Below are 11,680 nucleotides of genomic sequence, written 5' to 3'. Positions count from 1 at the left end.
TCCACCCGCCTTAGTCTTGAAGGTATGATTTTATAAATGTAGTTGCTTAATACAGCTGCATTTGTCATGTAAGTTAGGTATTATGTTTATGTCACTGTTTTATGTATGGTTCCCTTTCATTTATTCTGTCTTTTTTTTACTGAGGGTGTGGTGTTTTGTGTGCCTTGGTGTATAGGACTTTCTTTCTTATGTTGTGCAATCGTTGATTTTATTAGAACTACGGAGTATATAATACACGACCTTTAGATTTGTGATATACAACTTTATGGGTGATGCATACGAATAATACTATGTAATACTGTGGAGTTCATCACAAATATGTATGCTGTTGTTATGGTAGTTTTGAATGGCAGTCATGCTATTTTTTTTTTTTCCTTTTCGCATATTACGATTATCAGTGTTTCATTTATTACTATCTGGTGATGACTTTAAATAATAAGATATCTTTTTTCATTTTCATTTTTTTGCACCCATGGGAATATACATGTAGTTTAAATGTCAATGTGCACCCATCGGTACCATGCTTTGTGTTATGTTTAGTTTTCCTACGTGGTTTTTGTGTTCGTATTATTAGCTGTTTTGTTTTCACGTGTATGCGATTTTTGTCTTCGTATTATTAGCTATTTTGTTTTCACATCTCTACCTTGCTTTGTCGTTATCTTATCTTTTCGTCTAGATTATCCGTGCTTATTCTTTGACGCTCTGCTGACTAGGCAGGTGTATTGCAATTCTACTAAGACCTTGGTGAGACCATGGTGACTGTAGTTGTGTCTGTAGCCATTATTCTACAGTTTTCTGGTATTTCGAATTGCTGAAAGCATATACTAAAGACCAACATGTTCGATATCATCGTTTGTGAAGATGGGCATGTCGCCTCCTCGCTTGAGAAACCCCCACCTATGATGAGGGACCTAGTAGCTAGCAAACAATTTGTGGAGAACATTCGTAACTACAATTCAAGACTGAAGACCAACATCTTTTGTTTTTGTTGTACGCTTCAGCTTTAAGGACAAATGTGCATCATATTGGCGATAATAATAATTAAATACACATCTTTTTCTTTTATCGTTATTGAAGAGATAATACATATACGGAAATGGTTATAGCATCATTTTGGTTCTATTCTTACTGTATTTAAACAATTTTATACGGACTTTAAAGTCTGAAACTTCATCTACTAAAAGCTAGCTGTAAAGAAATGAAAGATTAAATGGTTTAGAAGGTGTAAAAAGGACGAATATACCCTCACATGTGTGGCACATGTGAGGGGTTAACCATTAAGATTTCACTGTAATTAGTCAGGGTACCAACCACGCAAGTTAAACAAAATCTAGGTACCAACTACGCAAAAGATAAAGTTTAGGTGCTGTCATGATAATGTAAGCAAACTACATGTACCAACGGCGTAATTTTTTCTAACGAATTTTAACATTCCATGTTATGACCAATCACAAATATATGATACTAAGTCAAAGTCTACAGAGTCAGAAATATGATACAAGATTTAACACTCGTAATCTACGAGTGAAGAATACTATCAACATGAACATGCCGAAAACGACCTTGTTTTTATATAAGTTTTTGTTATTTTTGCCGGAAAAACAAAACATGAACATGCCAGAAACCATGTCCGTCAGCTATCATAACTCTGCAATCAGTTGTGGTTGTTACAACATAGTAAGAAAATGAAAACAAATAATATGTAGATATAACAATTTGTTCGAATTTTACCAAATTCAACCATCATTGATGAATTCACGATTGAAAATTGCCACCAACAGACTTACAAAAACAGAATAAAAAATCGTTATGTTGTCAAACCACAATAACAGAAATTTGAGCCTAACAAAATCACTGGGTTTGCACGTATTAAACAAGCTCAACACACTTTATACAAACCAGTGTTACAAAGCAGGCTTAATCAACACACACAAAACATTACATCATTCATGCCGTGTCATCCACACCATCATCATCTCCGAGCCCGTACCGACTGAAATGGCTAACTCGAAACTTCCATTCCCCTTTAATCGGATCATACGAAACAAACTCAGCACCTTGGTCCTCCGCTTTCTTTTTAAGCATTTCTTTATATTTTTCAATTCTAGGTCCCTCAGTGAACTGTCGTCCCGTCTTTTTATCAAAACACTTGATGTTTAAAAGTGTTACTTCAGCGGGCTTATTAAGACCCTGTCCAACTGGCGGTTTTTTAGTCTCGTCCATATAAACGATCACCTCACGGTTATTAAATTGGATAAGAGACTCGAGTTCCAAGCGTCTAACATCTGTTTCACCAAGGAATTTTATACTTCCGTACTCATGACGACCGACTACAAAGTCCTTTACACGGCGGCAAAAACCGGGGTCCGCGCGCTCCTTGGCTGCTAATTCTTGAATACGAGGCTCTGTGTAGTAATCTGAATGACGTAGTTTGGGCATCAGAGCCTCGATATCGGCGCCATGTTCGTAAACAATCGCTGCCTCACCGGCTCGGTGACCCGTTAGAGTTATATATGCATCTGATTTTGGATCGTCATGTAAACCATTTGTTTTCTGGGTCGACTTGATAGGAGTGGTTTGTTCATTCACAAAGCCGTTTTCAGTACGATCTCCTAACAAAGACCACAAGGTGATTAGACAATATTCAAATACTTATAAACTGCACCATCATGCAAAAAAGACAAATTTAGACCGCCCGTCCCTGTGGTTTGTATGAAATTGCATTCCGGGTCCCTAAAGTTTTTTTTGGCACTCAGAATCCTCATGGTTTCATTCTTTTGCATGGCACATCCTTCTCTTTGTTAATTTTAGGAACTCGGTGTGCCAAAAAAATCAAACCACAGGGACTCAGAATGCAATTGCATACAAACCACGGGGACGAGCTGTGTAATTTTGTCTGCAAAAAATTTACAGTTTTGATACATGAAATGGAGAGTAATGCTAAAAAATGGTGGTTGCAAGGAATTTGGACAGGATATAAAGCATAAAAAAAAATAATCTCACTGTTCCCATTATCTGACGCGTGACCATTTAAATGAGTGGTAGAAGCAAACTCAGTATATTCACCTGAATTCACATAACAAATAACGTTAAGCTGCATCTTAATTTTAGTAAAATTTGCTTAAGCAATTCGGAATAATAACGTTGGCAATACACTTTACCGTTAGTTTGTGCAGGGAAAGATACAGTTTTTGGTTTCTCCGCGGACGTTTTTCGAGGCCATTGTTCCAAAGGGCGAATCACGAGAGCCCTCGGATTCTCCCTGGGAATAAAAAGAGCGTCTGCTTTGGGTGTGCTGGTAGTATCTTCCTCATCACTGAAAAATGAAACCTGCATAACCAATCGCGTTATTAAAAATTGATTATTTGTCCTGAAAACAAATTTTGCTCATGAAAAAAGGGATGATGAATTTGAATCCTAGTTTAATAGAGGCAAGGTTCACCTTAGGACCATCATTTTTCGGATTATATTTCCTTGCAGGCAACCTAATCCGCCTTTGAGAAAGATGTCGAGAAGTCAACACAGATGATATCCTCATGGGCGCAGGCTTGTCAACAACCTATAGGAACAAATATTGTTAAACAAAACGCAAAATTCAGGGAGTTTGGTTGCTGTTTCGAAGCTCAAGTTATTGGCAATTACAGCTGCTACTTGTTGGATGATTTAGAGGGTCAGGAATTGCATTCTTTTTAATGACTCGTCTGCCAAAAAAAGTAATATTGTAGATACCAATGTATTTCTTTCATTTTTAATGTTATGCTACTGTTCCACAACAACAAAAATATTTTGAAAAAAAAAAAAAACTAAATTAAAATTGTACTGGATGTGAACCTGTAAAAAGGTGTCTGAGGTGTTAAAAAGTTTAAACAAACATAAGATATAGAAAATTGGGCACAGCTCAAAACAAGTAGCTGTAGTTAACTTATTAAAACATACTTACCGGCAGGCTAGAAATTCCATATTGAATTGAAGGTGCATTTCCCGCGCGACCAATTGACATCTGAGGCATTGCTGGCAGGGTTCCAAAAGGATTGGTAATAGACTGCGCTTGTGCAAGTGCAGGGCTCTGATTGGCAGACCTGTCACATAAAGGATAAAGATGGTTTGAGAATTTACATATGAAATTAAATGTCGAGGTAAAAACGTAATAGAACGGTAGGTGCAACATACGGTTGTCCAAAATTATTCTGCCCAAAAATGTTTGATGTGCCACCTGAGAAGAATGGTCAGGAATATAAGAATATGGATGAAAAGCTAATGAATGAATCTAAGAAAATGAAATGAATTGGATTACCTGCTGGTGCTCCAAAACCAAATCCACCAGAATTTTGAGTTGGTTGAGCGGATTGAAAAGGCATTGAAAGGGATGGCTACATAAAAAAACCAACATGAAACACCAGTCGAATAAGAAACTTAAAATATCAACATCCATGTCATCAATTCGTAACAAAATAAGCGTATTCAGAAAAAAATCAGTTGTCCAGAAACGGGCATAACCAAAAATGAAAAAAGTAAACCTTGAACACGATGACAGGCATTCAAATAGATTTAAAAAGTAACACGCATATTTAACTAACAGTAACAGAAGGAACTCACAGTTGTCTGATTAAATCCCATGCTTGTACTTGGGGTGCTTGAAAACAAGTTTCCTCCAAAAGCGCTTGTTTGACCAAAAGCCGGAGTACTCTGCCCGAAGGCTGGGGCAGCCTGCCCAAAAGCTGGGGCAGCCTGCCCGAAAGCTGAGGTAGCCTGCCCAAAAGGCGAGCTAGTTTGTCCTAGAGAGGGTGTGCTTGACTGGAACAAGGGGGATGGTTGAGTATTGCCAAAGTTTAAGCCGCTAGCAAACGATGAACTTGCTCCTTGAGCTTGAGTTGTACCAAATAATGATGATGATCCGAAAGTTGATGTATTGGGTGTACCAAAAAGGGAAGCAGAAGTTGAAGATCCAAAACCAGGAGTTGAACCAAAAACAGATGGTGTCGGTGATGGTGTTGAGCCAAAGGGGTTAGACGTTGCAGTACCAAAGGGCGAAGAACCAAGAGCGGGAGTTGAGCTCCCAAACGCTGGAGTACTAAAAGTTGATGTCTTAGGGGCAAATGGGTTGGTAGATGTAGTCGAAGAAAAGGGATTTGCAGGCTGACTAAATGAAGGTGATGCAGAAAAAGGGTTTGCCTGTGTGTTGTTAGTATTAAAGCCCATTCCACCAGAAGACTGAGCTGCAGGATTTGGGCCCCCTGAAACATAGATTAAAAAAATTTAGTATAAATTAATTAATCGGGAAATGATGACAGGTTAATTAAACGCAAATTCAAGAATTAATCGGATTGCACTTTTTATACATTGAAATAATTTCAAAATTATATGTGTGAATATAAAAGAAAACCATAAACATAAACTTTACCATGATTGTCCAAAAACATAAACATAATCATTCATTTGTTCAAAAACTCAGAATTTTTTTAGTTTAAGTTCATGTAAAATGTTGACTACTTTCGACTTTGACCAACCAATTCGATTTAGACCAATTAACCGACATTGACCGATAAATTAAACGAATTTTCGAAAATCAGATCGGTCCATTCTTAAAAAGAGGTAATCAGGGTTTTTAACAACAGTGAACACCACAATAACATTACCTTTATCTCCTAGTTGATAGTCCTCCCATCTAAGTTCTTCGTGACTTTTTTCTTTGTATGCAGGCATGGCTGATATTGATTCCAATTTTCCGGCAGCCTGTGTACCGCTACCACTGTCTGCCTCCGGTGTTTGAGAATAAGGAGTTACTCTAGTTCCCCCACGCTGGCCTCCAAAAGACGATTGTCCGAAACCGGGGCTCCCAAACGCTGGTGTTGTAGTCTGAGCTCCTGCATTTTTTGTAGAAACAAATTGTCGGAAAATGAAAATTTTCATTGACCAGTAAAAAAACACGAGTTTCCTCCTTTGATGCCACAAACCAAGGTTGCCAAAATCGCTACTCGGGACTACTCGGTCGGGACTTTTTAGGGAGTACTCGGCAACTCGAGGAGTATTCGGATGTTGACCAAGTTTAATTTTGAAAGATTTTGACTGAGTTTCGACCTATTTTGACAGAGTTTTGACCAATTTTGGCCTAGTCTCCGCGTTTTGACCGAATTTTGACTGATTTTCCGAGTAATCCCAAGTTCTAGGCGAGTTTGACCGAGTTTTTAACGAGTTGACCAAATTTGACCAAGTTTGACAGAGTACTCCCCGAGTTGCAAAGACCGAGTACTCGCTGAGTAATTCCGAGTTCTGCAACACTGCCACAAACAAATTATTATGTAAAGAATTGAGACTTCTAACACAACCGGAGAAAATAGAGTACCAAACGGAGAACTTTGAGCCCCAAAGGGTGTGGTGGCAGTACCGAACGGGGTGCTTCCAAATGCTGGCGTTGATTGACCAAATGCTGGGCTTGAACCAAAATTGAAAGGAGAGCTAGTAGCACCAAAAGCAGGCGTAGGTGAAGAGCCAAATGCTGGTGTACTTGATGCACCAAATGCAGGAGTACTTGAAGCACCAAACGCTGGTGTACTTGATGCACCAAATGCGGGGGTGCTTGATGAACCAAAGGCTGGAGTGCTTGATCCAAAAACAGATGAGTTAGAAACACCAAACGCAGAGCCTGTGTTCCCAAATGTTGGTGTCGTTGTAGAACCAAAAGCCGGTGTGCTTGTAGCACCAAAAGCGGGGGTGCTTGTAGAACCGAAAGCAGGGGTGCTTGTAGAACCGAATGCGGAAGTGGTTGTAGAACCGAATGTTGGTGTGCTAGGAGCACCAAAAGCAGGTTGACTAGAAGCTCCAAATGGTGACGAACCAAATAAATTGCTTCCAAAAGCAGGTTGTGATTGTTGAAATGAGCTTCCAAAAGGACTTGATGGAGTAGTGGATCCAAATCCACCAAATGCAGGTTTTTGCCCAAATACAGATGATCCTGTAATAATGTGAATTAAACAAAATGAGTAATATTCCACATAAGAAGAAATAAAAGAGAAAAATGTTAAGTGACCATACACAACAATAAGAAAACTAACAAATGAATGTGCATAATCAACAGATGACAATACTACAAGAAGAAAAAATAATAAAAAAAAAAAAAAAAAAAACTGCGTCATACTATTCAAGATGCGTCGATTACACCTTGAGAAGAAAAAAAAACTACACTTTACAAGCTCATGAAAAAAAAAAAAAAAAAAAAACTTCAGCATTAAATAATATTGAGCGAAGAAAATCTTAAAGTAAATTGAAAATTGGAGAAGTCAAGGTTATGTTTCCTACATCTGAAGTTGGTATAAGGAAGATTTTACGATATGCTAATAAAAAGGGAAGAAGATGCAAAATGCATCAGTTGATCCATAGGAGTCACACTCAAGCAACATAGGAATGCATATGACAAAAGCTACCTTGAGTCTTTACTTGCTTACTGATCTCATGTACTAAACAAAGACCATTATAAAACAAAACAGAAATATTGACTATAACTTGAAGGGGCCATACAACAATACCAGATATCCTCTCTCGTAATTTGAACTATTAAAATATACCTAATGTTGTTACTAGCAACCTCTGTTTTTAACTACACCAAAACATCTGTGCAACATACTCAAATATTCTTCACATAACCAGCGTTGATATTAATAACGAAGTTAAATCTACATTGAGTACACTATTTGAGATGTAAACGTATAAACTTTCATAGCTGTGCTTACCACCAAACGCTGGGCTTGATGAAGCCCCAAACGCTGGGCTTGCTGAAGCTCCAAAAGCAGGCGTCGAACTCCCAAAAGCAGGAGCTGATGATGCACCAAAAACTGTTGAGGATCCTATCGGTGAGGAAGCTTGGGTACCAAATACACCAGTTGAAGTGCCACCAAAAATAGAACCTCCTGTTTGAGCACCAAAGGGAGATGTGCTCCCAAATGGTTTTTGAGCAAATGGATTGTTATTTGCATTATTGGTCTGACCAAAAACTGATGGGGACCCAAACGGGCTATTAGATGACTGCCCAAATGCTGTTACAAACAATCAGAAACAATTCGTTAAATTAGTTGCTGACAATGCAAACACAAAAAAGAGAAAATGCAAGTTTTAAGAATCAGGCATCCATCACAGCGCAATCAAGAACAAAGATTATTCAGTCAGCAAGATACAACATGGCATGCATGTCAAGAAGTGCGCTTCATATGCCCACATTCGATATTGCTAACTAATAATCATGCTTAAATCGTATAAATCATTGTGCAGTAATATTCAGAGATGGTATTTGTTAATCTTTTCTTCATTCAAACATGTAAACGGAAAAGGTTATCTCTATTCAGAAGATCATTTCTTCATTTCATATACATATATTTGTCAGCAATAGTTTCAAGCCTTCACTTGCTTTATATAGGCTCCACTCTTATGAATTTGTATGCTATTACTTGGCTCCTAAGGGTTTGCATGAAAATACAATATAATATTTGATAAGTCTTTCAATAATAATTTGCAACGATCTCTTAGCATGGAGAGTGCCACTACTAAAAGATCTGCAAGTCTCAAAGAGGCTAACTACCCTTAACGTACATTGCAACAAGTGCCTTGTGTGTATCCTCGATAAGGGAAGCTCAGTTAGCATTTTAGCTGTTGAGCCAATATTACACCAAACTCAAGTCTAAAATTGACATTAACTGAGTTGGCTTGGGTCAAGGTTGCCGTATTTTGTAACCAGCTCAGCTTATTATTAGCCCTGGGTAAAACCAACAAATGTACCTTTGGTTTTGATTCTATTTCCTAACTGTATATATTCCAACAAAATACAATCCCTAACCTTACTTATCCTCGTATTTAGGTTAATAAGTAGTGATACAGTCAACAACGCATCTCATGGGCCCCAAATACATTCAAGTAGCACCCAAGGTTGTAAAACTCGCGACTCGGGGAGAACTCGGAAGGATGTTTTTGAGGGGTTCTGGGCGACTCGGGGAGAACTCGGATGTTGACTTTCGTTGACTTTTTAGTTTTTAGTATATTTTATATATATTTAAGTTTATAATATTATTTATTAACTTATATAGCTCATATATGTTATTCTCATCCCATTTATTTATATTTTTAACTCTTTCTTCCTTGACTCAAATTCCGGTAAATAACTTCCAGTTTCAGCCATCAAAATTCATTTTTTAGCCCCCAAGAATATGAAAAAGGTGAGAAACAAAAAAAAAAAATGTAATTTTTGAAGGTTTGACCGGTGTTGACTGAGTTGACCGAGTTTTGACCGAGTTTGTGGCCGATTTCTCGTTTCCTCCGATCTGCCGATTTCTCACCGAGTACTCGGCCGAGTCGGCCGAGTTTTGCAACACTGATGGCACCTACTACAGAGATTAACATATAGTAATCGTACCCCTCCAAACCACTTTTAAATATTCACCAGCAAACAAATGCAGATGACATTTTATAATGTTAATCTGCACGACACCAAATTAGTGAAAAATTCAAAACTTCAACCGACATGACAATACAATTTATGATGAACTTATGAAGTTTTGATTGAATAATTGCAGACTAACGACTCTTGAATAGAAATCGGAAATAAAGCATAATACTCCATAACTAAGTACACCGCTGCAACATTTTCCTATAATTATCATAATGTACGACACTTTCACAACAAAGGAAAAAAAAAATTTACTCCGTAATTGAAAGCATAAATACAAATGGTGTTTATCGGAGATGTCCAACTAGAGAAATGTAACAAATGTGCATAAAACCGCAAATATAACAAATGTTATATTAGTGTTCAAAATAAGTAAATATAACAAATGTGCATATATAATCATCAAGTCAAAAAATACTTACGGTTACTAGCACCAAACATTGTTCCTTCCTCCTTATTAGTCTTCAAAATACAAGTCCAACAATAAGCTCCTGATCTCAAACTCTGAAAAAATATTATATTATATACACGTAAATTACAAATCATATTAGATACAAATAACTTCATACAGATAAAAACAAAATACTTACAAATTACGCCCTGACAGAAAACAGGCATAAGCTTGCAAATTCGTATCCACTATGCAATTTCAAACAGCTTCCAGCGTCTATGAGAATTCAAATTCAAAGTATTCATTCATTAAATCAACAATTAAAATGGATAAAAAATCATTAAAGCTAGGGTTAATAATTAAATTAACAACGAACTTAATACGAATTGCTAATAAATAATAGGTAGTAATAAATAGATATAGAAATAAAAGATGAATATATACGTATGTATGTAGATATATAATCTAGGGTTAGGATTGTACCTATAGATGCGGATTGAAGACGAAGATCGTGGATCTGTCGCCAAAGAGGATAGAGACAGAAGCGATTGTCTGTATAGGTCACACTGGTAGGGAGGGGTATACACAACCATTTAACCAAGATTATAACATTTAATTCAGTTTTTAGCCGTAAAGCTAGACGGGTCAAGGTAAAATTAGCTTAACCCATCCGCTATTGTTAATACAGTACAAATTTTGGATTAATTAATTAACAACTTAAAAAACTAAAAAAATTTATGATGATGATGTCGTATTATATATTAATTTAATAATTAGAAAATAATACGAAATCTTTTATAAAAAAAATATTAATTTCTCTTAAATTGTAATTTTAATTTTCTAAAAAAATTAAAAGGCATAATTATTATTATTATTAAAATATAAATACTCAACTTTAAGCGAACTTTATTATTATTGTTTACTTTTAATATAATAATTATAATTATAATTATAATTATTATATTATTAATATTCAAATATAGATTCTTTTTACGAAATTAATTACGTTACATATGTATGCGACAATACATGTCTCTATATATTTGTAAAAACAATGACAAGTTTCTCAGTCAAACGGGTCATTAAAATAAATGACTTTAGCATTTACATTCACTTAATACATAAAACATGTTATTAAATTGTTTCGTTTAAACAAACCCGTGATTTCAGGGGTCATTTCACCAGTATCTATCTATATCTATACTATATACTATGGTATACGTTAAAAAAAAACCTTAATTAAGATATCCTAATTTTCAACTCCTAATCTCAACCATTAGATCAAAGGATTTACCACAATCTACTCCTAACCTACACCATTGGATTTAGTTATAACTCAATAACAGTTACGCTAAACACAACTATACCTACAATACCTCGTATGAAAACACGGGCATAAACATAACACAGGAAAAACCAAGAATGCAAAACCTCGCTACAATCGCCTCTTGGTCGACATTCACAATTGAAAGAGCAAATCGAGAGCATAGAGATTTGATGAAGCATTAAGGTTCGCAATTCAAGGAGGAATCAGACTTCAACATGTATCTATTCCACTATAAATTGGAAATTAGGGTTACGGATCAGGGTTCGCACATGTTGAATCGATTTCCTCATATCTTTATGAATTAGAAAATTGAAAGCAGAGAATTGACGAAGAATTATGGTTTGCGATTCAGAGTATTGATGAAGCGAATGAGATTCTTCTATCTCATATTAGCAAATCGAGAGAAGACCTCTAAATTAAATTATGGATTGATATTCAAAAAAATTAATGGAAATTGGAAGAGGTATTACATCTTTTACATTATATGTTTGACTATTTCTACATTTTTTACTCAAACTCTCATTTTACATCT

General features: G+C 36.2%; 1 protein-coding gene across 2 annotated transcripts; it reads right to left on the bottom strand.

Annotated features, from left to right (window-relative positions):
- Positions 1-1,746: 1,746 nt before the first annotated feature.
- LOC139891550 (nuclear pore complex protein NUP98A) lies at positions 1,747-10,404 on the bottom strand. Of its 2 annotated transcripts, none has more exons than XM_071874525.1 (14): positions 10,305-10,404; positions 10,021-10,097; positions 9,853-9,934; positions 7,728-8,030; positions 6,344-6,952; positions 5,637-5,864; positions 4,597-5,234; positions 4,295-4,370; positions 4,171-4,213; positions 3,941-4,079; positions 3,443-3,559; positions 3,162-3,330; positions 3,004-3,066; positions 1,747-2,612 (listed from the first exon to the last, which is right to left on the bottom strand). In XM_071874525.1, exons 3-14 carry the CDS (start codon positions 9,869-9,871, stop codon positions 1,948-1,950), a joined length of 3,069 nt encoding a protein of 1,022 aa, XP_071730626.1. In that variant the 5' UTR covers positions 9,872-9,934; positions 10,021-10,097; positions 10,305-10,404; the 3' UTR covers positions 1,747-1,947. The 2 variants fall into 2 exon arrangements, with proteins under 2 accessions (XP_071730626.1, XP_071730627.1); XM_071874526.1 differs by having other exon boundaries at positions 6,386-6,952.
- Positions 10,405-11,680: the final 1,276 nt, after the last annotated feature.

This window comes from Rutidosis leptorrhynchoides, chromosome 2 (genome assembly GCF_046630445.1).
Source record: "Rutidosis leptorrhynchoides isolate AG116_Rl617_1_P2 chromosome 2, CSIRO_AGI_Rlap_v1, whole genome shotgun sequence".
Lineage (NCBI taxonomy): Eukaryota > Viridiplantae > Streptophyta > Magnoliopsida > Asterales > Asteraceae > Rutidosis > Rutidosis leptorrhynchoides.
The sequence above is the reverse complement of the archived record's forward strand: the minus strand, read 5'-3'. Positions and strand labels throughout refer to the sequence as shown.

Coding starts and splice junctions, on each gene's coding strand:
- LOC139891550 (XM_071874525.1), bottom strand. Junction 3,067..3,161: donor TTTCCCTGCACAAACTAACG/GTAAAGTGTATT, acceptor ATGTGAATTCAG/GTGAATATACTGAGTTTGCT. Junction 2,613..3,003: donor CGCGTCAGATAATGGGAACA/GTGAGATTATTT, acceptor GGTCTTTGTTAG/GAGATCGTACTGAAAACGGC.